The sequence below is a fragment of the Mangifera indica genome, chromosome 3, assembly GCF_011075055.1.
Source record: "Mangifera indica cultivar Alphonso chromosome 3, CATAS_Mindica_2.1, whole genome shotgun sequence".
In the NCBI taxonomy this organism is placed as follows: domain Eukaryota; kingdom Viridiplantae; phylum Streptophyta; class Magnoliopsida; order Sapindales; family Anacardiaceae; genus Mangifera; species Mangifera indica.
The window spans coordinates 9,406,527-9,429,595 of record NC_058139.1 but is presented as its reverse complement, the minus strand read 5'-3'; the positions used below and the strand labels follow the sequence as shown (position 1 = coordinate 9,429,595).

Below are 23,069 nucleotides of genomic sequence, written 5' to 3'. Positions count from 1 at the left end.
AGTTCTTTTTATTATATTTTTATTTGTTAGGTCCTAAAACTTGAATGAGATCACCCAACAAATTTTTTTTCCCACATCTAAGTGAGAGGATCAGTCATACTTGTAACTCTTTTAGAGAGGATTGATTATACTTATAACCCTTCTAAAGATAACACGCTTCACCATAGGTAGGGTCTTTGTCATTATGTTAGATCCATTGTCATTAATATGAATCTTCTTAATGGAAAACTTATTCATTTTCAACACATCTTGAATAAATAATATCTCACATCAATGTATTTGGCCTCAAGCGGAACATAACTTCCTTATTAAGGTGGATAACACTGACTATAACAATGCAAGACATATTTTTTTTGCTCAAACCCAACTCATGCATATAGAATCCTCTTCATCCACAGAAATTATTTGTCATCATCAGTAATAACTATGTACTCAATCTTAGTGGAAGGTAAGATAACATATATTTGTAGTTTTGATTGTCAAGACATGACTATTGTAATAGTCATCAAGAATCTAGAATGTAATTTTCTGATATCAACATCACTAACCATACTTGCACATATATCATTCCAATGCAACTTATCGTTTCCAAAACACAAACATATCCTAAAAGTGTAATAACCTCAGGTATGTTCCAGGGGCAATTACATCTTTTGACCCTGTTTGAAGATATTTCCAAATGTATGTGTGTGTTTGTAGTATATATAGATTTATATATATATATATATATATATATAAAATAATATAATATATATAAAGTCAATATATATGTTCCAAAAGTCAATAAAAGAAAAAAAAGAAAGAAAGAAACTTTACCTTTGCTTTTTCCATCATTTTCCCGTCTCTTCCAGAAGAGGCAGTTTCTTCCTTTCTTTGCTGTGTTTTTGAAGGAAAGTAAGTGATTTGGAAGGGTTTTGGAAGATAGATAAGAAAGGAAAAGAAGAGTAAGCACTTTTGGAGCTTGGTAACTAAAAGATCTCTTTATTTTTCCTTTTCCTATGTTTATATATATATTGGATGTATGTTATATGAATATATTAGTATGTTTTGGTGTTGATTTTGGTGATAAAAGAAGTAAAACAAAGAGAAGGAAGCCAACTTGCAAAGATTTGGCTTGAAACAAGATAAGGGGAATCATTCTTGATATGTTGCATGTTTTAGGCTTTTGGTTCCTTAGATCTATGTTATAAATGATGATTTTGAAGTTGAGGAATGTTGTCTTGCCATTTGGGATGTCTATGTGTGTTATTTTGTTCATGGCAGAAAGTTGCATGATATTTACAGTTTTTGCCACTGAGTTCGTCCCATGTTTTGGCTGCCTTATCTGATGAATTATGAGTGCTATTATATCTTGTTGGAAAGCTCTTTGAATCCTCTTTCCAATGATATATAGCTTGTATAAATTAGAGATCATTTGGATTGTTAAATATTGCATGAACCACAAGGACTGCTTTACCAAATAAACAGAGGAGGCAGTTTTTGCCACTGAATTTAGCTCACGTTTTGACTGCCTTATCTATTGAATTATGAGTGCTATTATAGCTTGTTGGAAAGATCTTTGAATCCTCTTTTCAACGATATATAGCTTGTATGAATTAGAAACCGTTTGGGTTGTTAAATTGTATGAAAAAGAATGCTGCCCTGCTAAATAACTGTTCTGTGAACAGTATTTCGTAGTTCTAGGCAAGAAAGAAAGAAAGAAAGAAAGAAAAGGAGGAAAAAAAGGAAAGAAAGGAAAGGAAAGAAGAAAAGAAAAAGAAAGAAAAGCAAGAAAAAGAATTCGGGGCTCAAGATTTAGGGGTCGTCCCAAGAGTAATGTCTGGTGAGTTATGAATAAATTTAGATGGAAACAAAATTAGTAAAATATAAGAGTCGTATGTATGCTATAAACTATGAGGGGGCACTTTACACTACACCGCCCGTAGTAGGGCACGTCTGCAGTAGGACACGTCCGTAGTAGGACATAGACCTCTAGTAGGGTCCGCTCAGAGTAGAGCATGCTCGCAGTAGAGCTTAATTCAGATTCAGAAATAGTGTAGTGAAAGAAAGAAAGAAAGCTCGAACTTAGAAAAGTGTCAAATCTTTATAGTTAGCTTCCATAAAGTATTAAATAGACACCAGATGGGACAAAGTATGACCCAAATAGTAAAGAATGAACTAGATTACCCCCTCAATCTCTTATGGGGGGTTATGAGTTCTGTTGAGTCCCGAGAATGAGTTAGAACAAGAAAGGGAATAGTTTATTTAATTCTTTCCCCTTACTGAGTGTTCTTATCACTCACTTCCTTTTCTTTCATGATTGCAGGTACAGGTGATCGAGGTAGCTGCGAGGCAGGGCCAGGTCAGCGTAGGTAGATCCGGCTAGAGCAGGTTATCTCTGGTTTATATTACATGCATATAGTGACATGTTCTTGTCAACTTTTGACTTTTTGAGATTATGGTACAGTTGCATATGATTACTCCTTGTTTTCAGATGCTTTCAGTTGAGTTTTCATATGAGTATATACATCTTTTGTTCGTTTCCAGATTTTCAGTTTTCTTAGAATACTTTCGAAACATTTTTAATGATGTGTTTATTTTAAAGTATTTTAAAAAGAAAAAAAAATAGACACTCCGGATATTAATTCGTAATATTTCTCCTTTGGTGGGTAGTACTTCTAGGGACGGGTGTTACAAAAAGTATCTCTAAATTCGTGAGGATCCACTTTATTGCTTATTTTTTGCTCCTAATTTCGTAGCATAAAACTATTCTAGTTTGTTTCATAGTGTGCAAGCATTAATCTCTCCACCAAAATTGAGGCAACCATAACATACTGAAAACCAAAACACGATGAAGAACAAACACTTAATCTACATGAAAAAACCTCCTTGATACTACAAGATGAGAAAAACCATGGGAAAACAATCTTTCATTATGTCAAAATGGGTTTACAACCAACTATTATCTCTATATAAAACTAGAGATATACTAGAAACTCAATATTGAATAATTTTGGCCAAAAAAGAAATAATCTTTATAGAAAACAAGGAAAAAGTCTCAACAACATATAAAGCTAATTTTGGGTTTATATCTCTTTTTTTCAAAACTCTTAACCAAATCTTCACTGTTTACAATAAAAAGCAATGAGTAACGAACCAACAGTAAAATTTGAGATTAATTGAACCATGAATTAGCCTCAATTGGAGTATTTGATCGAGGCTAGTTAGACATACAAAACCTAAAGCTTTTTTGTCTTCTTCCTCTTTTTTTTTTTTTCAGCTCTTCACCTCACCACAAAAATTTCAATGAGAAACAAAAGAAAGATTTCCAAAAACTCTCCTTTTCTGTTTGGCTCACAGCCTCACACTCACACAAAATTGCAAAGAGGAGGAGAAAAGAGAGCAAAAGTAGTTAGTTTCTACTAACCCATTCGCTTGTTAAAAAGAGCTTCCAAAAGGAAGCCTTATACAAAAGGTTTTTATTTTTGTTTAAATTTGCTAGGATCCATCACTTGACAAAACCACCAAACATACTTATTATTATCAAAATTTTTCCTTCAATTTTTTAAGTTTCATTCCTGTTTTTGTTTTGCAATGAACCATTCAAATCTGTGCAAGCACATAGAGGTTTTTGTTTCCTCTGCATTTAAGCACTTTCTCTTAAAACGCCTTTATGAAGATTTTGTTAATAAAATTTTATGTTAGTAATATATATATATATATAAAATTAAAAAATGATTATTTCGATTTCAAAATTAAGGGTAGGAGGGCTTTCAAAATGATGGGTAGAAAACTAATAAAGAAAATTCATAACAAACTTAGGTAGAAAATTAAGGTCTATATAACATAATTTGTTTAAAATAGATTCGTCTTTTTCACTCAAATGTGTAAAGATTTGAATCAAGATATAATAATGGAGGAATATTAAGAGAGGCATCACTCTCTTGTTTTGACGAATTAGATCAAATTTAAACTCCACCATAAAACAATCTAAAGAACACTTAATAATTAAGTGAAAAACTACAGGAAATTGGGGATAAAATGAGAGTTCAAAATTGTTGGGTGTGAAAATGAGAGGTAAACCCCTTTTTTATACTATTCTAAGAAGTGATAAGACTTTGAATTTCACAATGAATTTCATCATTATTCTAAATGGCCAAATGACTATTATGAACTCATAGATTGTTATATACTAAGTTTGAAAAAAATCAATTTTTATCTATTTGTCAAAATTAACTATTAATTTTAACAGTCAAAAGGTATTTATATTATTTTTTCAAATATTATAATAAAGATGTATTGTGGGATGTTAATATATTTTTTAAAAACTTACTAAGGGTAAATGTATATTTCCCCTATCTTATTTAATAAATCATTATATTCATCTCACATATTTTGAAAATATAATATAGTCTTAATAGTTTATAATATGATATTTACATATCCAATTTATTATGTATTTTGGGTATAATTGTTAATTTTGAAACTATTGAGCGATATATTAAAATTGTATAGATTAAAAAAAACCCTTAACTTTTTTAAATTTCATTTCAAAACCCCCATTAAAAATTTCATTAACACCCTTAATACTTTAAAAATTATAATTTACCCTAAACATATTATTATAGGTTATTAACTCCCTTTATCTATATTTGTATCATTATTTTTTTATTATTTTTAATTGAAATTAATATAAATCAGAGTATAAAATTATTTAATAAAATTGTGAAAATAAACATTTAATTAAAAAATTAAGTATATTTTTAATAATTTAAAAATAAATAAATAAATTTTTAAGAATTTAATTAAGGTTTTTTTGTCTTTTTAATAATTTAAAAAAAGAAGTTAACAAAATTACTAAGAAATTTAATAAATAAATAAATAATTACCTTTTTCAAACTTCACATGTGCAAATATTTTGTCTCATCAAACCTTGGCTGGGAAATAGTCATTTGACCATTCTGAACCTATCATCGTTTAACTCCTTAACCTTACACCTCTCAACTACTGCTTAATTTTCAACTTAATTAAATTCCATTCAGTATTTCTAACAGATTTTTGTATTTTGCATTGGTGGAAGATGTTGAATAAAATCAATACAGAAAAGGGATTCTGTATCATTAATTATAATCACTGCACAATTTTATTTGAAGAAAAAATCAATAGAAAAGCCAATATTCATTGATCTTTTATTGAAAAACCCAGCTAATAATATTACGAAAACCACACTTGTGCGATCAATAATGGGCAGCATCCTCAAAAGAAAACTGGAAAAGAATCATTGTTATTTGTCAATAATACTACGTCAGGCTAAAAAATCTCAGCGGAAGACTCAGAATGTGGCGATTGTTGAAGCACATGATGCTACGAAGAGAAGGAAGAGAACAAATTTTACAGGTGCTCTTCTGATGCCTCCATCAGATTTTGATGTCGATGTAGACCCCGATCCTGCAATTGCCCAACCATTATATATTCTCACATTCTTTACCATAAATAGTTGTTCTCATTGTCGTCATGTTAATTTTGTGAGGCCATGCTTATACAAAGTTGGATTATCTCATGAAACTAAAATAATATTTTATAACTCAGATCTAATTGTATATATATTCCTTAAAAAAATTCTTCACATCTGGCTGGTTACCATCTAGTCATTGACCCTCTAATTAAATCATCACCTGTAAATATTATAATAACTAATAAAAATTTATTCACTAATGGTTATTACTTCATTGACAACTAAGACCAGTACAGTACAATCAGTAAAATACGGCAGCAATGTGGCTTTAGTCTAAAAATAACGCTTCCATGTAGGAACCCTTATATATTTATGGCCCTGGAGAAGCACGAAACCATGAAAACGATGAAGACAGCGAGAGGCAATGGCATTCTGATGCTGTTTCCATTTGAAATGCGCTCACGATCACTTGTGGTTTTAGACCCAGTTCCTGCAATTTTTTATTTTGTTTTGTCAAATTTCTTTCATAATAACGGTCCTATTGAAACGGGAAGTTTAATGAAAATCCGAAATGAAGACTTCAATTAATGTACCTGAACAATCAGCTGTGTCGTCTGAAGAATCTGAGGGAGGACTCGCAGGAGCTCTTGCAGGACCATTAGCACCTGATGAAAAACATTGCAAAATTCATTAATCTTCGGCGTTTTAGAGTTATTAAGTGCATGTTTAATTTGTTGCGCGTACCATTGCAGCCGCTAACTGGTGGTGTCTGAACTTTACAGGCTCCAGGTAGCGACAGAGCGAGAGTTTGGTTCAAGGAAATACCCAATTGAGAGGCACCGCCATTGAGCACCGAACATAGACACTGTGGCTGCTGCTGCACGACACTGGCAAGCTGTGTGCAGCAAGAAGAAGAAGGGGTTGAGGAGTTTCCAGTGATGTAGTTTAGGCATGGAGATAAACTAATCAGTGCGCTCGTGCAGCCACTGGATTGAGCTGCAGCTTCATGAGAAAGCAACACTGTCACAAGGACCAGGACCAGACCCAATTCAATCCCTTTCAGAGCCATTTTTTGTTAAATTGCTGGTTTTCTGAGAAATGGTTTGCTTGATTATGGAAACGGAAGCATGCAAATGCAAATTTATAGTGAGCCTACATTGGAAGGAGTCCATAATATTAGTTGAATATGGGTGACCAACTTGACTTTTAATTCCTAAAGCAGAAATTTTTTTGAAGTAGATTAGACTTAACGACAGGAATTCTTATTACTTCAAATGTTTGGGAGAAACACGATATTTCTGGCAGTTTGCATAAACATGTGAAACTATTAGGTAGAGGAGTTTGATTGTTTTGAATTCCAGTGGCAAGTCAAGGAAAGACATGTGGCCTATGATGGACTGGTGAGTCATTTAGTAAGTTATTTTGGGTGGCCAACCAATTGGTGATGCTTAAATAAGACTTAAGGTACTGAAAAATGACATAAAATTCCAAAAATACTAATCCTTCAGAGCTATCCTATTCCTCTTACATCACCTTTTAAGCCATGTCTTATTTCCATTTCAGAAGAGCAGACATGGAAATTTTTGTCAGTTTAGCAGTACCCTCAAGAAGAAGACAGTACTCTACTGAGCTTCACTATCAAGCTTGAACATTTCATATCAAGGTTTTTAACAGTGTAGCAGAATTTTCTCCTCAGTTGAATTAATCATTTCTGGCCAATGATATTTTGTCCTTGAAGTTTCAAGGTTTTGTTCTGGTTTTTGTTGCAATGAGCCATTCAAGTATCTGTGAGCACTTATTGGTTCTTTTGATATACAAGCACTTTCTCTAAAAGGGTCAAAAGATTTCTATATTTTGCATGGGTGGAAAAGAGGAAACTAAACCTCAATGTTGAATAAAAATCTCTTCATATGTTTACTTGCAGAGCTCAATTCTGTCACGTTGCTTTCAATTGTTCATTGCCGTTGGTAGATAAAATTTTTAAAACCAGTTAACAAATGGGTTGAAGATTTTTAGTTAGCTGTTTCCTAAGAAAAGGGAATTAACTGAGGGAAATTGACCAATTGATTTGTTGTAGTTAAGCTAATGTTATAAAAGAATCGACAGAGAAGCCAATACTCTTCTTTCTTCCCACTTCTGTAATCATTAGTCACATCATCATCAAGCACTGCCCAACTGGAAAAGAATAACTGTTATTTGTTCACTAATACAACAGCAGGCTAAAAATTCTCAGCAGAATTTGGCGATCGTAGATGCGACAAAGAGAAGGAAGATAACAAAAACGAATAGGCGCTCTCTCTTCTGATGCCTCCGTCAGATGAATTTTGTGTTGTTGATTTAGACTCAGAACCTGCCATTGCCCAAACATTACATCAATTTGAATTTCTCTGGAGTGAAATGACATTTTACAACCTAAAATCTAATGGTATAGATGCATAATCCCAGCAAAATTATGATAGGATTAGAAAAAATGTGTTCCTTCTTATGTTTGTGCTATACCTGAGGTTGGTGGTGTAGTTGTATTTGAAGAGCCTGAAGGAGGGCTAATCGTTTATGGAGATTCTGAAGAAGGGCTTATCGATGTTGGAGAATCTGCAGGTGAAGCTGCAGGTGCAATCGCTTCTGGTAAAAGGAAAGAAAAAATCCAGTTACTATAACAAAGTTTTGCCTGTTTAAACTAAAAAAAGGTTGATCAATAATGAATTAAATAAAGCTGACCATACGTCGTTTACACTGATCAAATGTAGGAGTTTGGACTTTACAGGCACCAGGAAGAGACAGCGATAGTTCGGTTAATACTGATCCCCAGTGAAGGAACACTGCCGTTGAGAGCAGCACAAAGGCAATCCGGGGAAGATTTCACGACAGCGCCGAGCTGAGTACAGCAAGAAGTTGGAGGGGTTGATGAGTTTGCCATAAGGTAGTTGAGGCAAGGCGCCATGGTGGTGAGCACATTGCTGCGGTTTGAGTTTGACTGAGCCATGGCTCCACCATGTCCAGCGCTCTGGAAGCCATGCAAAATGATGGGAATTGCTTGTGGAATTGGGTTTGTTGGTTGGGAAATTGAGAGATTCAGTGTTGAAGCTGGAGAAAGGAAGGGAAGAGAAAGCGATTATATAAGGAAAGTTTTTGGATGTGACAAAAGTGACCGGTATTTTCAGATGAACAACTTCTATTAAACTAAGGTTTACTTTACAACTAAACAGATTTACAGTTTTATATTTATATTTATTTGGTATTATCTTTTTTATTTCTTAAGGATTTGCTCTGTATAAAACCAAGATATTGTTGGTTCCTCTTTTTAATACAATAATACATATGATAACTAACAAAATAGTAAATCTGAAACTGGTTTACTGTAAAGCAATTCAACATGCGGACACTTTTTAATATATTATTATATAATTAAATATTATTTTATCCTTAATTTAAAATTACTTAATCACACGACGATATATTATTAATATACTCAATTATATACTTAAAAGTATATAAATATAATTAATTTTATTATCATGAAACATCTTTTCATTTATTTGTTAGGATATCTCCTTTTTAAGAGTTTCTCATTTATAAACTTATTATTATTACATACATGTCGTTTGATTTTATTTTGGTATAATATAAATCTCTTATACAAATAAAACAAATACAAGATTACAGAAAGATAAAAAATAATCTAACACGAGAAATGTATAATCAAAATTTTTCATAAAAAAGGCACCCCGTTGAAAATAATATTACTTAGTTTCGATATCACTATGATTGAAGCATATCCATCAAAGGACATGCAATCACAAAACAAATGGAAATTAAAACACAATGAAAAACAAACACTCAATTTAAGTGAAAAAAATATCTCCGACGTGAGGAGATGAAAAATACATGAAAAATTAATTTTGCTTTCTATAGATTATACTTTTAACCCTTCTAAAGATAACAAGCTTCACCATAGGTAGGGTCTTTGTCATTATATCAGATCCATTGTCATTAATATGAATCTTCTTAATGGAAAACTTATTCATTTCCAACACATCTTGAATAAATGATATCTCACATCAATGTATTTGCCCCAAAACGGAACATAACTTCTTTATTGAGGTGGATAACACTGACTACAACAATGCAAGACATATTTCTTTTGCTCAAACCCAACTCATGCATATAGGATCCTCTTCATCCACAAAACTTATTTGTCATCATCAGTAATAACTATGTACTCAACCTTAGTGAAAGATAAGATAACACATATTTGTAGTTTCGGTTGTCAAGACATGACTATTGTAATAGTCATCAAGAATCTAGAATGTAACTTTCTGATATCAACATCACCAACCATACTTGCACATATATCATTCCAATGCAACTTATCATTTCCAAAACACAAACATATCCTAAAAGTATCTCTAAATTCATAAAGATCCACTTTATTGCTTATTTTTTGCCCTTAATTTCCTAGCATAAAACTGTACTAGTTTGTTTCATAGTGTGCAAGCATTAATCTCTCCACCAAAATTGAGGCAACCATAACATATTGAAAATCAAAACATGACGAAGAACAAACACCTAGTCTACATGAAAAAACCTCGTTGGTCTAACAAGATGAAAAAACCATGGGAAAACAATATTTCATTATGTCAAAATGGGTTCACAACCAACTATTATCTCTATATAAAACTAGAGATATACTAGAAAGTCAATATTGAATAATTTTGGCCCAAAAAGAAATAATCTTTATAGAAAACGAAGGAAAAAGTTTCAACAACATATAAAGCTAATTTTGGGTTTATATCTCTTTTTTTCAAAATTCTTAACAAAATCTTCATTGTTTACAATAAAAAGCAATGAATAACGAACCAATAGTAAAATTTGAGATTAATTGAATCATGAATTAGTCTTGATTGGAGTATTTGATCGAGGCTAGTTAGAGATACAAAACCTAAAGCTTTTTTGTCTTCTTCCTCTCTTTTTTTTCCAAGCTCTTCACCTCACCACAAAAATTTCAACGAGAAACAAAAGAGAGATTTCCAAAAACTCTCATTTTCTGTTTGGCTCATAGCCTCACACTCACACAAAATTGCAAAAAGGAGGAGAAAAGAGAGCAAAAGTAGTTAGTTTCTCCCAACCCATTCGCTTGTAAAAAAGAGCTTCCAAAAGGAAGCCTTATACAAAAGGTTTTAATTTTTGTTTAGGCCAAAGGACTATTTCCCACCCAAAGTATGTGCATTTCCTAAGTTTTCTCCCGTTAACTTTGAAAATCTCATTTACCCACATGTGGGTTATTAAAATTAATTGAGTCCGTTAGTTATATCATTTTCCCCCTAAACCCTAAAAACTAATTGTAACATCCTCCTCTAGAAGTACTACCCACCAAAGGAGAAATATTACGAATTAATATCCGGAGCGTCTATATATTTTTTTTCTTTTAAACTACTTTAACATGAATGCATCACTAAAAGTGTTTAGAAATTATTTTCAAAACTGAATATCTGAAAGTGAACCAAAAGATGTATATATTCATATAAAAACTCATCTGAAAGCATCTGAAAATATGGAGTAATCATATATAAGAGTACCATCATCTCAAAAAGTCAAAAATCAATAAGAACATGCGATTATATGCATGTAATATAAACCAGAGATAACCTGCTCTAGTCGAACCTACCTACGCTGACCTGACCCTACCTCGCAGCTACTTCGATCACCTGTACCTACAATCATGAAAGAAAATGAAGTGAGAGATAAGAACACTCAGTAAGAGGAAAGAATCAAATAAACTATCTCCTTTCCTGTTCTGACTCATTCTCGGGACTCAACCTCACATCATAACCTCTATAAGGGATTGAGGGGGTAATCTAGTTCATTATTTACTATTTGGGTCATACTTTGTCTCATCTGGTGTCTATTTGATACTTTCTGAAAACTAACTATAGGGATTTGACACTTGTCTAAGCTCGAACTCTCTTTTTTTCTTTCATTACACCATTTCTAAATCTGAATTGAGCTCTACTACGAGCGGACCCTACTAGAAGTCTATGTCCTACTACGGACGTGTCTCACTGCGGACGTGCCCTACTACAAGCGGTGTAGTATAAAGTGCCCCCTCATAGTTCATAGCATGCATGCGTGTCTTATATCTTACTAATCTTGCTTCCATCTAAATTTATTCATAATTCATCAGATCATATTCTTGGGACGACCCTTGAATCTTGAGCCCCAAATTCCTTTTCTTGTTTTTCTTTCTTTTCTTTTTCTCTCTTTTCTTTCCTTTCCTTTCCTTTCTTTTCTTTTCTTTTATTTTCTTTCTTTTCCTTTCCAAAACTGTGAAATACTGTTCACAGCCATGTTCATTTGACAGGGCAGCCTTCTGTTTCATACAATTTCACAGTCTAAATGGTTTCTAATTCATACAAGCTATATATCATTGAAAAGAGGATTCAAAGAGCTTTCCAACAAGTTATAATAACACTCATAATTCATTAGATAAGGCAGTCAAAACGTGAGATAAAATCAGTGGCAAAAACTGCCTCCTCTGTTTATTTGGTAAAGCAGTCCTTGTGGTTCATACAATATTTCACAGTTCAAATGATCTCTAATTCATACAAGCTATATATCATTGGAAAGATAATTCAAAGAGCTTTCCAGCAAGCTATAATAGCACTCATAATTCATTAGATAAGACAGCCAAAACATGGGACGAATTCAATGGCAAAAAACTGCCTCCTCTATTTATTTGGTAAAGCAGTCATTGTGGTTCATACAATATTCAACAGTACAAATGATCTCTAATTCATACAAGCTATATATCATTGGAAAGAGAATTCAAATAGCTTTCCAAAAAAATATAATAGCACTCATAATTCATCAGGTAAGATAGCCAAAACATGGGACAAAGTCAGTGGTAAAACTGTAAATATTAAACAACTTTCTGCCATGAACAAAATCACACACATAGACATCCCAAATGGCAAAACAACATTTCTCAACTTCAAAATCATCATTTATAACATAGATCTAAGGAATTAAAAGCCTAAAATATGCCCCTTACCTTATTTCAAGCCAATGTTTTTGCAAGTTGGCTTCATTTTCCTTGTCTTGCTTCTTTTATCACCAAAATCACCTTAAATCAACACCAAAACATACTAACATATTCATATAATATGCATCCAATATGCATCCAAAGTGCTTCTTTTCTTTTCTTCTCTTCTTATTTTATCTTCCAAAATACCTTCAATTCCTTCCTTTGGCTTCACAAAACAAAAGAAAATAGCATGAAGGAGGCTGGCTGCTAGAGCTTTATGGGAGAAGATGGAAAATCTTGAAGCTTTCTTGTTTTGTCTTCTTATTCTCTTTATATAAATCCTTATCTCTTTCTCTTTTTCTCTTTTTCTTTTTTTTTTCTTTTTCTTTTTGTCTTTATATATATATATATATATATATATATATATATACATGTAAAACAAATATATATAGTTAAAATGGGAAATATCTCGAAATAAGATCAAATGACATAAATACCCCTGAAACATACCTGAGGGTATTACACTAATAATTTCATCCCAACCCAAGTTTTAAAAAACAATATTTCCCCTCCCTGGGTTTCCAATTTTCAGATTTAATTTTTCGGTACTGTTTCTTTCTCTTCGGCGTGGTCTCCTTCCAACTGCTCTTTTGGGAGTGGTCGTCGATGAAGACCTCGTCTTCGTCTAGAGACGAAAACAATTATCATCTTTGTCTTGACTATTATGAACTCATAGATTCTTATGTATTAAGTTTTAAAAAAATCAATTTTTATCTATTTGTCAAAATTAACTATTAATTTTAACAGCCAAAATGTATTTATATTATTTTTTCAAATATTATAATAAAGATGTATTGTGGGATGTTAATATTATTTTTTAAAAACTTACTAAGGGTAAATGTATATTTTCTCTATCTTATTTAATAAATCATTATATCCATCTCATATATTTTGAAAATATAATATAGTCTTAATAGTTTATAATATGATCTTTACACATCACACATCCAATTTATTATGTATTTTGGGTATAATTGTCAATTTTAAAACTATTGAATGATATATTAAAATTTTAAAGATAAAAAAAACCCTTAACTTTTTTAAATTTAAAAACCCCCATTAAAAATTCATTAACACCCTTAATACTTTAAAATTTATAATTTACCCTAAACATATTATTATAGGTTATTAACTCCCCTTATCTATATTTGTATCATTATTTTTTTTTAAATTGAAATTAATATAAATCAAAGTATAAAATTATTTAATAAAATTGTGAAAATAAAGTGTTATTCAATTTGAAGGTTTTTTTGTCTTTTTAATAATTTAAAAAAAGAAGTTAACAGAATTACTAAGAAATTTAATAAATAAATAAATAATTACCTTTTTCAAACTTCACATGTGCAAATATTTTATCTCATCAAACCTTGGCTGGGGAATAGTCATTTGACCATTCTGAGCCTATCATCATTCAACTCCTTAACCTTACACCTCTCAACTACTGCTTAATTTTCAACTTAATTAAATTCCATTCAATATTTCTAACAGATTTTTATATTTTGCATTGGTGGAAGGTGTTGAATAAAATCAATACAGAAAAGGGATTCTGTATCATTAATTATAATCACTGCACAATTTTATTTGAAGAAAAAATCAATAGAAAAGCCAATATTCATTGATCTTTTATTGAAAAACCCAGCTAATAATATTACGAAAACCACACTTCTGCGATCAATAATGGGCAGCATCCTCAAAAGAAAACTGGAAAAGAATCATTGTTATTTGTCAATAATACTACGTCAGGCTAAAAAATCTTAGCGGAAGACTCAGAATGTGGCGATTGTTGAAGCACATGATGCTACGAAGAGAAGGAAGAGAACAAATTTTAGAGGTGCTCTTCCGATGCCTCCATCAGATTTTGATGTCGATGTAGACCCCGATCCTGCAATTGCCCAACCATTATATATTCTCACATTCTTTACCATAAATAGTTGTTCTCATTGTCCCCAGGTTAATTTTGTGAGGTCATGCTTATACAAAGTTGGATTACCTCATGAAACTAAAATAATATTTTATAACTCAGATCTAATTGTATCTATATTCCTTAAAAAAATATAGAAAACCATAAATCATCTTATGGAACTGAAATGTTTAATGATAATGTCAGTTGTTTCTCGTGTTCGTGTCATACCTGAGGCCGGCGGCGTAGTTGTATTTGAAGAGCTGGGAGAAGGGCTTGTCGTTGATGGAGAAACTGGAGGTGAAGCTGGTGGAGTAATGGCTTCTGGTAAAACAAAAGCAAAATTCAGTTGATGTTAACAAACAATCCCTTGTTAAAACTGGAAAAAGGGTCTTACATAATAAACAAAATTAACGTTGAACATACGTTTACACTGGTCAAGTGAAGAACTTTTAACTTGACAGGCATCAGGAAGGGAAAGAGCAATGGTTCGGTTAATTTTGATCCCCGTTGTAGGAAGACTGCCGTTGAGAGCAGCGCAGAGGCAATCAGGGGAAGATTTAGCGACGGCTCCTAGCTGAGTGCAGCAAGAACTTGATGGAGTCGTTGAGGTTCCCGTAAGGAAGTCGAGGCAAGGAGCCAAGTTATTGAGCACAGTGTTGCAGTTTGAGTTTGACTGAGCCATGGCTCCCACCCAAAACATAGCCGCCAGGACCAGGAATAGAGTCATTTGGAGCCCTCTCGAAGCCATGAAAATGATGGGAATTTACTTGTAAAATTGGGTTTGTTGGTTGGGAAATTGAAAGATTTTGAGTGCTGGTGTTGGAAAAAGAAAGGGAAGAACAAGGGATTATATAAGAAAAGATTTTTTGTAAAGCGACAAATGGATCATGGTCCATCTTACAACTTAAAATATTGTCGTGAAATTTTTTAATTTATTTGGAATAATTTTATTTATAAAACTAAGACATTAATAATATGTGTTGTTAAAATATATATTAAGTTTATAAATATAGAAATTGAAACTTATATTATACAAAATTAATTTATTTATGTTAAGATATTTAATATATATTTTGACATGATATCAGAATACAAGTCATATTGTAGATCTAATACCCTAAATTTTTCTTGGTATAAGTGATAATGCACTTATCTAAAAACGAATTCAGTTAATTGATGAGTCTAATAGCTTATAGTGATTACAATTAAGGGAGAGTATTGGAGAAAAAAAAAAGAAGTTTCACATGTAATAAAAATAAGTAAAATGAGTGGTATATAAATATGATAGATTAAAATTTAACACAAACTAATTGATTTTGCATAATATGAGTTTCGATCTTCACACTTATAAATCCAATATATATTTCAATATATGCTATGAGAATTAGCAAATATAGTTTGTGCATGTGTTTTGAGAAATAAATAAAACTAATAAATGAGTATCTAAATTTGCTTTAGATTCATCTAATAAGTTGACATTTAATCAGAATCCACCAACAGGGTTGTAATAGATCATTTTTATAAAAAACATTAAAGTTTCAAATTTAGATTTATGTTTCTATTTTCTATGTATTTTTTCGGGTTTTTGACCTCAATATATATATATATATATATATATATATATATATATATATATATATATATATAATTGTTGTGGCATATAATAACTAATAAGTACATCTTTAAATTTATTATTTTAATTGCATAATTTATTCCTCTAAGATCCATACATATGAAACGCCCCCAAGTGTTGAACCTCTTGAGATTTTTAACAGAATTAATTTGCTATTTTAATGCTAAAAACATCGTTAAATATGATGAAATCATTTTTTATATTTATTTTATTGTCTTATGTATAGAATGGTATTTCCAAGGATCTTGATTTAATTATGAATTATTTTCAACTACTCAAATGATTATTTCTTTCACTAGGTTTGCATTTTCCTCGTTCCATGGGAAAAACGAAGAAAAATATATAGTATTTAAAATGTGAAAAATAACTTACAAACTGAAGGCATGATCTTGGATCATTTTCTATATGAATGTAATTTTAAATTGAAAGAAGTTGAATCTAAATAAAAAATGCATTATGTTTACTATGTTAGACGATCACATGTATTGCTGAATAATGACTCTTATATCCTCAAGATAATGTTTGATTTAAGGTAATAAGACATTATTCTGTTAAGATAATCTTATTATCACCTCTATTTTAATTGTTAAAAAGTTTTTAAAGTAATTTTAATTTTATTTTAATTATATATTTATCATATATAGTAATAATTTATTTAAAATAATCTATCTTTAAGGTAATTTTTCAATTTCAATAATAAAACATTACAAGAATCAAACGCACCTTATAAGTCAAAGCAAATGTTACAATAAAAAAAAAAATAGAGAGACTTTATTCATGTTGGGGATTCAATCAACAATCAACTAGGGTTTAGGCTAAGTATTATAGTCCCTTTGAATTTAGTAAATATTTACATAATTTATTTATTTGATATCGTTTTTTCTATCTAAACGTCAAAAATATTTGTAACTCCTTATTTATACAACTACTCTATGCAATTAATAAGGATTTATTAAGTTATTACAGAAAGTGGTATGTAACTTTTCATTATTCAATTTTACACCCTTATTAGTAGGATGTATTTAAACTATTTTTTAGGTCTCGGGTGAGTGATTTTTTTAAAAAACATGTACTATTAAAAATAAGATCACCTAGAAAACATATTACTCAATGGGATTTCAATAGTTTCTGCAACAAATTCTTTAAGTAATGACTAGAGGTTAGTGGTTTTCAATTTCACAAATAATTGATTTTGTTTTCACAAGGTATATTCTTAATTTTGTACATAGGTAAAGACATAATTTATGTCAAACACCTTCATTTTGATATTTTTGCATAGCCTGAATAATACCATATAATAAAAAAATATATACATTACTAAATTTTAAGGGGATATATCATAGTATTTTAAACCACATAATTCAAAACAACAAATTATCATCTTTAAAATTGAAAAACAATAAATTTTCATTGTTGTCCGGTTTTATTAGTAAATTTTTCTTTAACTATTTTCGCAAACCATTGATAATTCCTTTGCTCTTTGTACCCTCATCCTAAATCTCTATGAATCCAATAACTCGTTCAACATCGTGTTTTGTCAACTTGATATATCCGTCATAAACCCTGAAAGTATTTTTTTTTTCTCTCGATTAGAAGACTCATCAAGAGTTGCTAGAAAAATAAAAGAGAAAAATGTGGTTTTTGCAACTCATCCAATGGAATTCAACTGTGGACTTTGTTCGTTAGACTTTCTGGCAAATTTTGGCTTCCTTTTTGCTATCGTTTGACTCTTTGTTTATCCAATCTTCCCCTTCAGACAGACTTGGAAGTCCACACTTTCAATTGGAATTGGAAGATATATATTTTTGAAAATTCTTTTCAAGTTATTTGGTGCATTCAGGTTTTATTAGTAAAAAATAAAAAATTAACAAGGAAGAGATTATCTAAAAGATTTATAGGTATAAATTATTAATATATTTGATAAATGTGAATAGGTATAAATAACTATTATATTTAATTGGATAAAATAAAATAATATCAAATTATTATTTTACTTAAATATTTTTAGATATAAATTTAAATTATCTTGGTAATCATTTAATACTTAAGATAGAGTTACTAACTATCGATAATATAATATTATTATAATATTTTATTATTTATAAATAAAATAAAATAATTTCAATAACTTTTGTATTTGTAAATAGGTGCAAAGCCAAATTTGAGATTGAACCTAATATCAAAGTTACATTTAATGATGTTATCATAATGGATAAAGCAAAGCAGGTAGTTATCTTCGTCAGACAAAAAGACAATGATGATTTCATTTTCATCTGACCAAAGGATTGAGAGAAAGAATGTTAATAACCGAGAAGGAGCTGTTTGCTGAAGAGAGGAGAAAAAAACTTAAGAGAAAAATTGGTCATTTTTTAAATATTAAGTAGAGTGAAATTATTATATTTTTAAATTTAGAGAGAAAAATATAATAAATTTTTATTTTTTTAAATAATAATTTTATCTTGAATAATAATCTTAAAATTTAATAGATGAGTAAGTGTTTAGGTTTTTTAAAGTTGCATGGGAAGTTGGGCAAAAAGTATTCTTTGAGTGGGACCTAAAAAAAAAAAAGATTGAGGGATAAGGCTATTGGAAGCAGCCCACGGGTGCAACATGGGCTAACTGGTTTACTTAAAAAAAAAACTTATTTATTAATTTTAATTAATTTTAAAATTTCTTATTTAAGAATTTCAAGGGCTAAAATAAAAAAATATAAATAAAACAGTTATTTGATATGTCTATTTTTTTTTTTTTTTTTTTTTTAAATCAGGTATTCCAGGCATGACTACTGCTATTATGTGATGCTAATTTTTCGTTTACGGGGGTTGCAAATTGGATTAGAATTTGGAATAATAGCATTCAAGGGGTGGAAAGTGACTCTCGCCAAAATTAGGGTGAAAAAGGAATTTTTTTTTTATTTTTTGACGAAAATGTAGAGTTTACTTTTAATTTTCGTTTCGTAAAAATCATTTTTCTTGATATTTTCTTGGGCCTGAACCTGATTGTTATAAGGACTCTCTTGGAAGGCCCATTATTGTAATAATCGCGGTAAATGAAAAACCCTAGACCCCATAAGCTGAGAGAACCCAAATCACTAACTGTGCAAGCTTAGAACTTTCACTCAGGTAATCTCTCTAATTCTGTTTTTGATTTTCTTTTATAATCATTCTAAAATTTATCTGCCATTTTAAATCTATAAACAGTCATGATATCGAAACGTGAAACCAGTGTTATTTTAATTTTATAATGAATGACGTAATTTTGAATTTTCGCTGGTTAGGGTTTAAGAGTTTTTTTTTTTTAATTATTATTAAAGAAAATAATTGAGATTTTTCTGGTTTTTTTTTTTTTTTCAAAGAATTATGAGGAGAATTTTGATATGTTCTGATACGTGCAGGTTTGATTTAAATTAGGTTGGAATGGGTTGGAAAGCGGCAGAGAAACTCATTAGGCACTGGAAAATACTCAGAGGAGATAATGTGAGGAGATTAAAATATATATCTATCATCTTCATTTTATATTATTTGCTCTTTCAATTTAATGACATATATATTGTTTTTCCACCTTTAATTATAGGTTATGATAATCAGGGGAAAGGATAAAGGAGAGACTGGTATTATTAAGCGTGTTGTTAGGTCTCAAAATCGTGTTATTGTTGAAGGGAAAAATCTGGTGAGAAGCTCTAGATTGGAGTCATGCACTTGTAATTAATATATGTTGTAATGTTGCCATTTTTTTTTATTGTATTATTGAATGGAAGGGGTGGGGAAAATGGGAGTGGGGAATAGTACATATTTTTTCCGATATTTGAACATTCCTAAGGTGCTGAATGTTTAATTTTTAAGGATGTCAGCATTTAAACGTCTGGTGATTGGGAATAGTTAATGTACTCAGTGAAGATTTCAATGGAACATCTCATAGATCTTTGGTTTATGTCGTGTGTATAATTCATGGTCGTGTACTGCTTTGTAATGTGTTTCAACTTTATTTTATGCTGCACTTTCAAGTAGGAATTGTAATCAACAATGTTTTCAGGATCCTGAGTAAACACGCTAATATGCTTATTTTAAATTAAATGGTTTATATTCCCAACTATGTCTATGTCCTGTAAGTTAACTTCCAGTGAACTCAGCCTTTAATTAAATTTGTGTCCGTTGTTTACTGTTGATTAACTTTTCATTGGGATTGTCACGCTGCCATCAAAAGGATGCAATTTTCATGATCATATATTTATTTCATTGCAACAGAAACATCATAACATTAGATCAGTCTGTGCTTCATAAATTTGATTATTGTTTTCTTTTTTATACCCAAAAACCCCTCAAGTTTTCCTGCATGTTTGCCAAGTTCTGAAGTATGCTGTAATTCCAAACCCTACAACCTTGATAGCCAACAAATATGTAGGATATAGTAGCCCAACTGGGGCAGCTCCAAGTGATTTGATTCCTTGACCTCCTAGTTTAAAATTGAGGGCTTGTACCATAACGCATTGGGGTTATTTTTGTGATGTTTTTCTTATTGCATTTGAAGTTGGATATATGTCTAGTAGTAAAGTCTGTAGCTGATGAAGAAGAGTGTCGTGTCAATTATTGAAATATTTGACAACAAACGTGTAGGATATGGTAGCCCAAGTGGGGTGGCTACAAGGGATTTGATTCCTTGATCTCCTAGTTTAAAACTGAGGGCTTTTACCATAGAGCATTGGGGTTATTTTTGTGATGTTTTTTCTTATTGCATGTGAAGTTGGATATATATCTAGTAGTAAAATCTGCAGCTGATGAAGAAGAGTGTCGTGTCAATTATTGAAATATTTGTACTAGACAAATAGTAAATTGACAAACAGTCTCTGCTTTCTTCTTTTACACTCCCTCCATGCTGCTAATGTGATTCGATTGTATTCAAAGATCCTTCAACACTTCATAGATTTGCAGTTTTCAATACCTTAAAATAAAAAAAGTGAAAAATAAAAACGATGAGATATTTCATTCTTCTAACTATAAACGGTTTTGTTATATTCTTTTCTCTAAATAATTGTGTAGCTGTCCTTGTTTTAAAATTTCTGGTATATGCGTGCTCATTATTTGTTCGCAAGTGTGTATTATGACTCCTACGGTTTATGTTAACTGCATAAATTTCCTGTAATTATAAGTGTGTACATGACACAGGTTGGTTTGTTCAATTAATTTTACATTTTTTCCTGATTACTATTTTGTGGCTGTGTATCCAGGTGAAAAAGCATATTAAAGGAGGAGAACGTCATGAAGGTGGGATCTTTTCAGTTGAAGCTCCACTTCATGTCTCAAACGTTCAAGTTCTTGATCCAGTCACAGGGTATAGTTCTGCCTTTCATCTCACTTGACAATTATGACAGTAGTTTTGTCATATGCTTTTCAAACAAATGATAATTTATGGTTGCTCACTTATGCAGGAAGCCCTGTAAGATTGGAATTAGATATCTAGACAATGGAAGTAAAGTAAGAGTATCTAGAGGTATGGGAGCATCTGGTTCAATAATTCCTCGTCCTGAGATTTTAAAGATAAGGACAACACCAAGACCGACAGTTGGTACTGAACTAAATTTGATCACCATTTCTTTCCTTGTGGATAAATTGATTTCTTTTTTGTGTTTTGATTTAATTTGAAATAGTTTCTTTATTAATGGTGTTGCATGTTATTACACTTGGCTGTAGTGCATGGTAATCTTGTTGAATCTTACAGGAGGTCTTTCATTTTTTCTGATCATATCAAATGGAGTGATTTGATAATTGTCTGTGTTTAAACAGACAGCATTAAAATTATTGCTTGATCTTATTTTCAATAGATTAGGTATTTAAGGTAACTTGTTGGTATACCCTGGAAATATTATATAAAAGGTTGAATAAATTAGCGGCATTTGTTTGGAATAGATATAAAGACGAAAGCAAGTGTAATTTGTGTTAAAAATTGAAATATTTCATTTAAGAATGAACTTATCAAATGTGTGTCTACGTTCTTGTTATGGTTTATGAAATTATATGGTTTTTCTGAAAAACATACATTCATAAGTTTCAATTCTCCATCTGAAAGGTACTGTAACTTTGATGAGTCATTTATGTTAATAACTTTTGAAACTTATAGATATATTTTGGTATTTTGCTTCTCATTAGTAGATTTCTTCATAGAATGCTATAATAGGAATTCTATGCTCAGCTGTTCATCAATTAGGCTGTTAATTGGCCTTTTATTTTGAGGATATCCAAATGCTATTGTCATAAGCATATTCCACATAGTTTAGTTAGGAATTTTAAAATTTTGGAATTCTGGTCATCATGATCCATAGAAAGCAAAATAAAAGCTTGAATAGAATCAGTACCAAACCTTACTTGAAGTTGTTTTTACAGGTTGACAAGCTACTCTGCATGTTAGATTATTCTTGCCTATTGTCTCACTTAGACTTATTTGTCTCCTTTTTTGCAGCTGGTCCCAGAGATACTCCTATGGATCTTGTGCTGGAGAAGACATACGACGCCAAAACTGGAAAGGGCATGCCTGACCTTTGAAAGCTTTTTTGGTTTCTTGAGAAATTATATATGTTTTAGCCAAAGATGTTGATGAAATATGGGTGCATTGGAGTCCTAAGTAGTCCAGGGCAAATAATCATCTCCCACTGCATTCTAGATGTACTCTGGCATTTTTGCTTGGATTTCACTGGTTTTATCTGTTTCTGGTTAGGCTTTTAATCATCACTATGCGGTTGAACCTTGAAGACTGCCATATTTTCATGAACAATGGACTAGCTTGAGAAGAACAGTTAAACATCAATTTCTTTAGCAGATATTCAAAAAAAAAAGGCTTAGACAGGTATGATTTGTAATTCTATTTAGATGCACGGGCTGGTGTTTCATTTCATCTCAAGTATCCAATTTTCTTTAAGCTTGGACAATTGTTTTCTCGGCCTGTTGGCGATGGTGAGGGAAACTTATCACCAACTACTACTGTTAATTTTCAGAATAATGATTGATGCGGTGCATGTTCTATTCAA

General features: G+C 31.1%; 3 protein-coding genes and 1 long non-coding RNA gene across 5 annotated transcripts; 1 reads left to right on the top strand and 3 right to left on the bottom strand.

Annotated features, from left to right (window-relative positions):
• Positions 1-5,099: 5,099 nt before the first annotated feature.
• Positions 5,100-15,258, bottom strand: LOC123210722 (non-specific lipid transfer protein GPI-anchored 15-like). Of its 2 annotated transcripts, none has more exons than XM_044629199.1 (3): positions 14,842-15,258; positions 14,647-14,739; positions 5,100-5,427 (listed from the first exon to the last, which is right to left on the bottom strand). In XM_044629199.1, the coding sequence occupies exons 1-3, from the start codon at positions 15,164-15,166 to the stop codon at positions 5,312-5,314; spliced, it is 534 nt and encodes a 177-aa protein (XP_044485134.1). In that variant the 5' UTR covers positions 15,167-15,258; the 3' UTR covers positions 5,100-5,311. The 2 variants fall into 2 exon arrangements, with proteins under 2 accessions (XP_044485134.1, XP_044485133.1); XM_044629198.1 differs by lacking the exon at positions 5,100-5,427 and adding an exon at positions 14,111-14,397 and having other exon boundaries at positions 14,842-15,257.
• Positions 5,664-6,543, bottom strand: LOC123210723 (non-specific lipid transfer protein GPI-anchored 5-like). The gene is made up of 3 exons (XM_044629200.1): positions 6,179-6,543; positions 6,028-6,099; positions 5,664-5,924 (listed from the first exon to the last, which is right to left on the bottom strand). Exons 1-3 carry the CDS (start codon positions 6,501-6,503, stop codon positions 5,797-5,799), a joined length of 525 nt encoding a protein of 174 aa, XP_044485135.1. The 5' UTR covers positions 6,504-6,543; the 3' UTR covers positions 5,664-5,796.
• On the bottom strand, positions 7,540-8,544 carry LOC123210724. Its single transcript, XR_006501289.1, has 3 exons — positions 8,158-8,544; positions 7,934-8,056; positions 7,540-7,784 (listed from the first exon to the last, which is right to left on the bottom strand). It is a non-coding gene; the product is annotated as an uncharacterized LOC123210724 (long non-coding RNA).
• Positions 15,259-19,021: 3,763 nt separating the features above from the next.
• On the top strand, positions 19,022-23,069 carry LOC123210320 (50S ribosomal protein L24). Its single transcript, XM_044628598.1, has 6 exons — positions 19,022-19,173; positions 19,446-19,527; positions 19,625-19,720; positions 21,276-21,379; positions 21,477-21,613; positions 22,505-23,069. Exons 2-6 carry the CDS (start codon positions 19,468-19,470, stop codon positions 22,585-22,587), a joined length of 480 nt encoding a protein of 159 aa, XP_044484533.1. The 5' UTR covers positions 19,022-19,173; positions 19,446-19,467; the 3' UTR covers positions 22,588-23,069.

What these genes read in the sequence shown, in the direction of transcription:
- LOC123210320 (XM_044628598.1), top strand. Translation starts at nt 19,468, where the DNA reads ATGGGTTGGAAAGCGGCAGAGAAACTCATTAGGCACTGGAAAATACTC. An exon ending in AAATACTCAGAGGAGATAAT is followed by an intron (nt 19,528 to 19,624) that starts GTGAGGAGATTA and finishes CTTTAATTATAG; the next exon opens with GTTATGATAATCAGGGGAAA. An exon ending in AACACCAAGACCGACAGTTG is followed by an intron (nt 21,614 to 22,504) that starts GTACTGAACTAA and finishes CCTTTTTTGCAG; the next exon opens with CTGGTCCCAGAGATACTCCT.
- LOC123210723 (XM_044629200.1), bottom strand. Translation starts at nt 6,503, where the DNA reads ATGGCTCTGAAAGGGATTGAATTGGGTCTGGTCCTGGTCCTTGTGACA. An exon ending in ACCAGTTAGCGGCTGCAATG is followed by an intron (nt 6,100 to 6,178) that starts GTACGCGCAACA and finishes GTTTTTCATCAG; the next exon opens with GTGCTAATGGTCCTGCAAGA. An exon ending in CGACACAGCTGATTGTTCAG is followed by an intron (nt 5,925 to 6,027) that starts GTACATTAATTG and finishes AAAAAATTGCAG; the next exon opens with GAACTGGGTCTAAAACCACA.
- LOC123210722 (XM_044629199.1), bottom strand. Translation starts at nt 15,166, where the DNA reads ATGGCTTCGAGAGGGCTCCAAATGACTCTATTCCTGGTCCTGGCGGCT. An exon ending in TTCACTTGACCAGTGTAAAC is followed by an intron (nt 14,740 to 14,841) that starts GTATGTTCAACG and finishes TTGTTTTACCAG; the next exon opens with AAGCCATTACTCCACCAGCT. An exon ending in AACTACGCCGCCGGCCTCAG is followed by an intron (nt 5,428 to 14,646) that starts GTATGACACGAA and finishes GGGCAATTGCAG; the next exon opens with GATCGGGGTCTACATCGACA.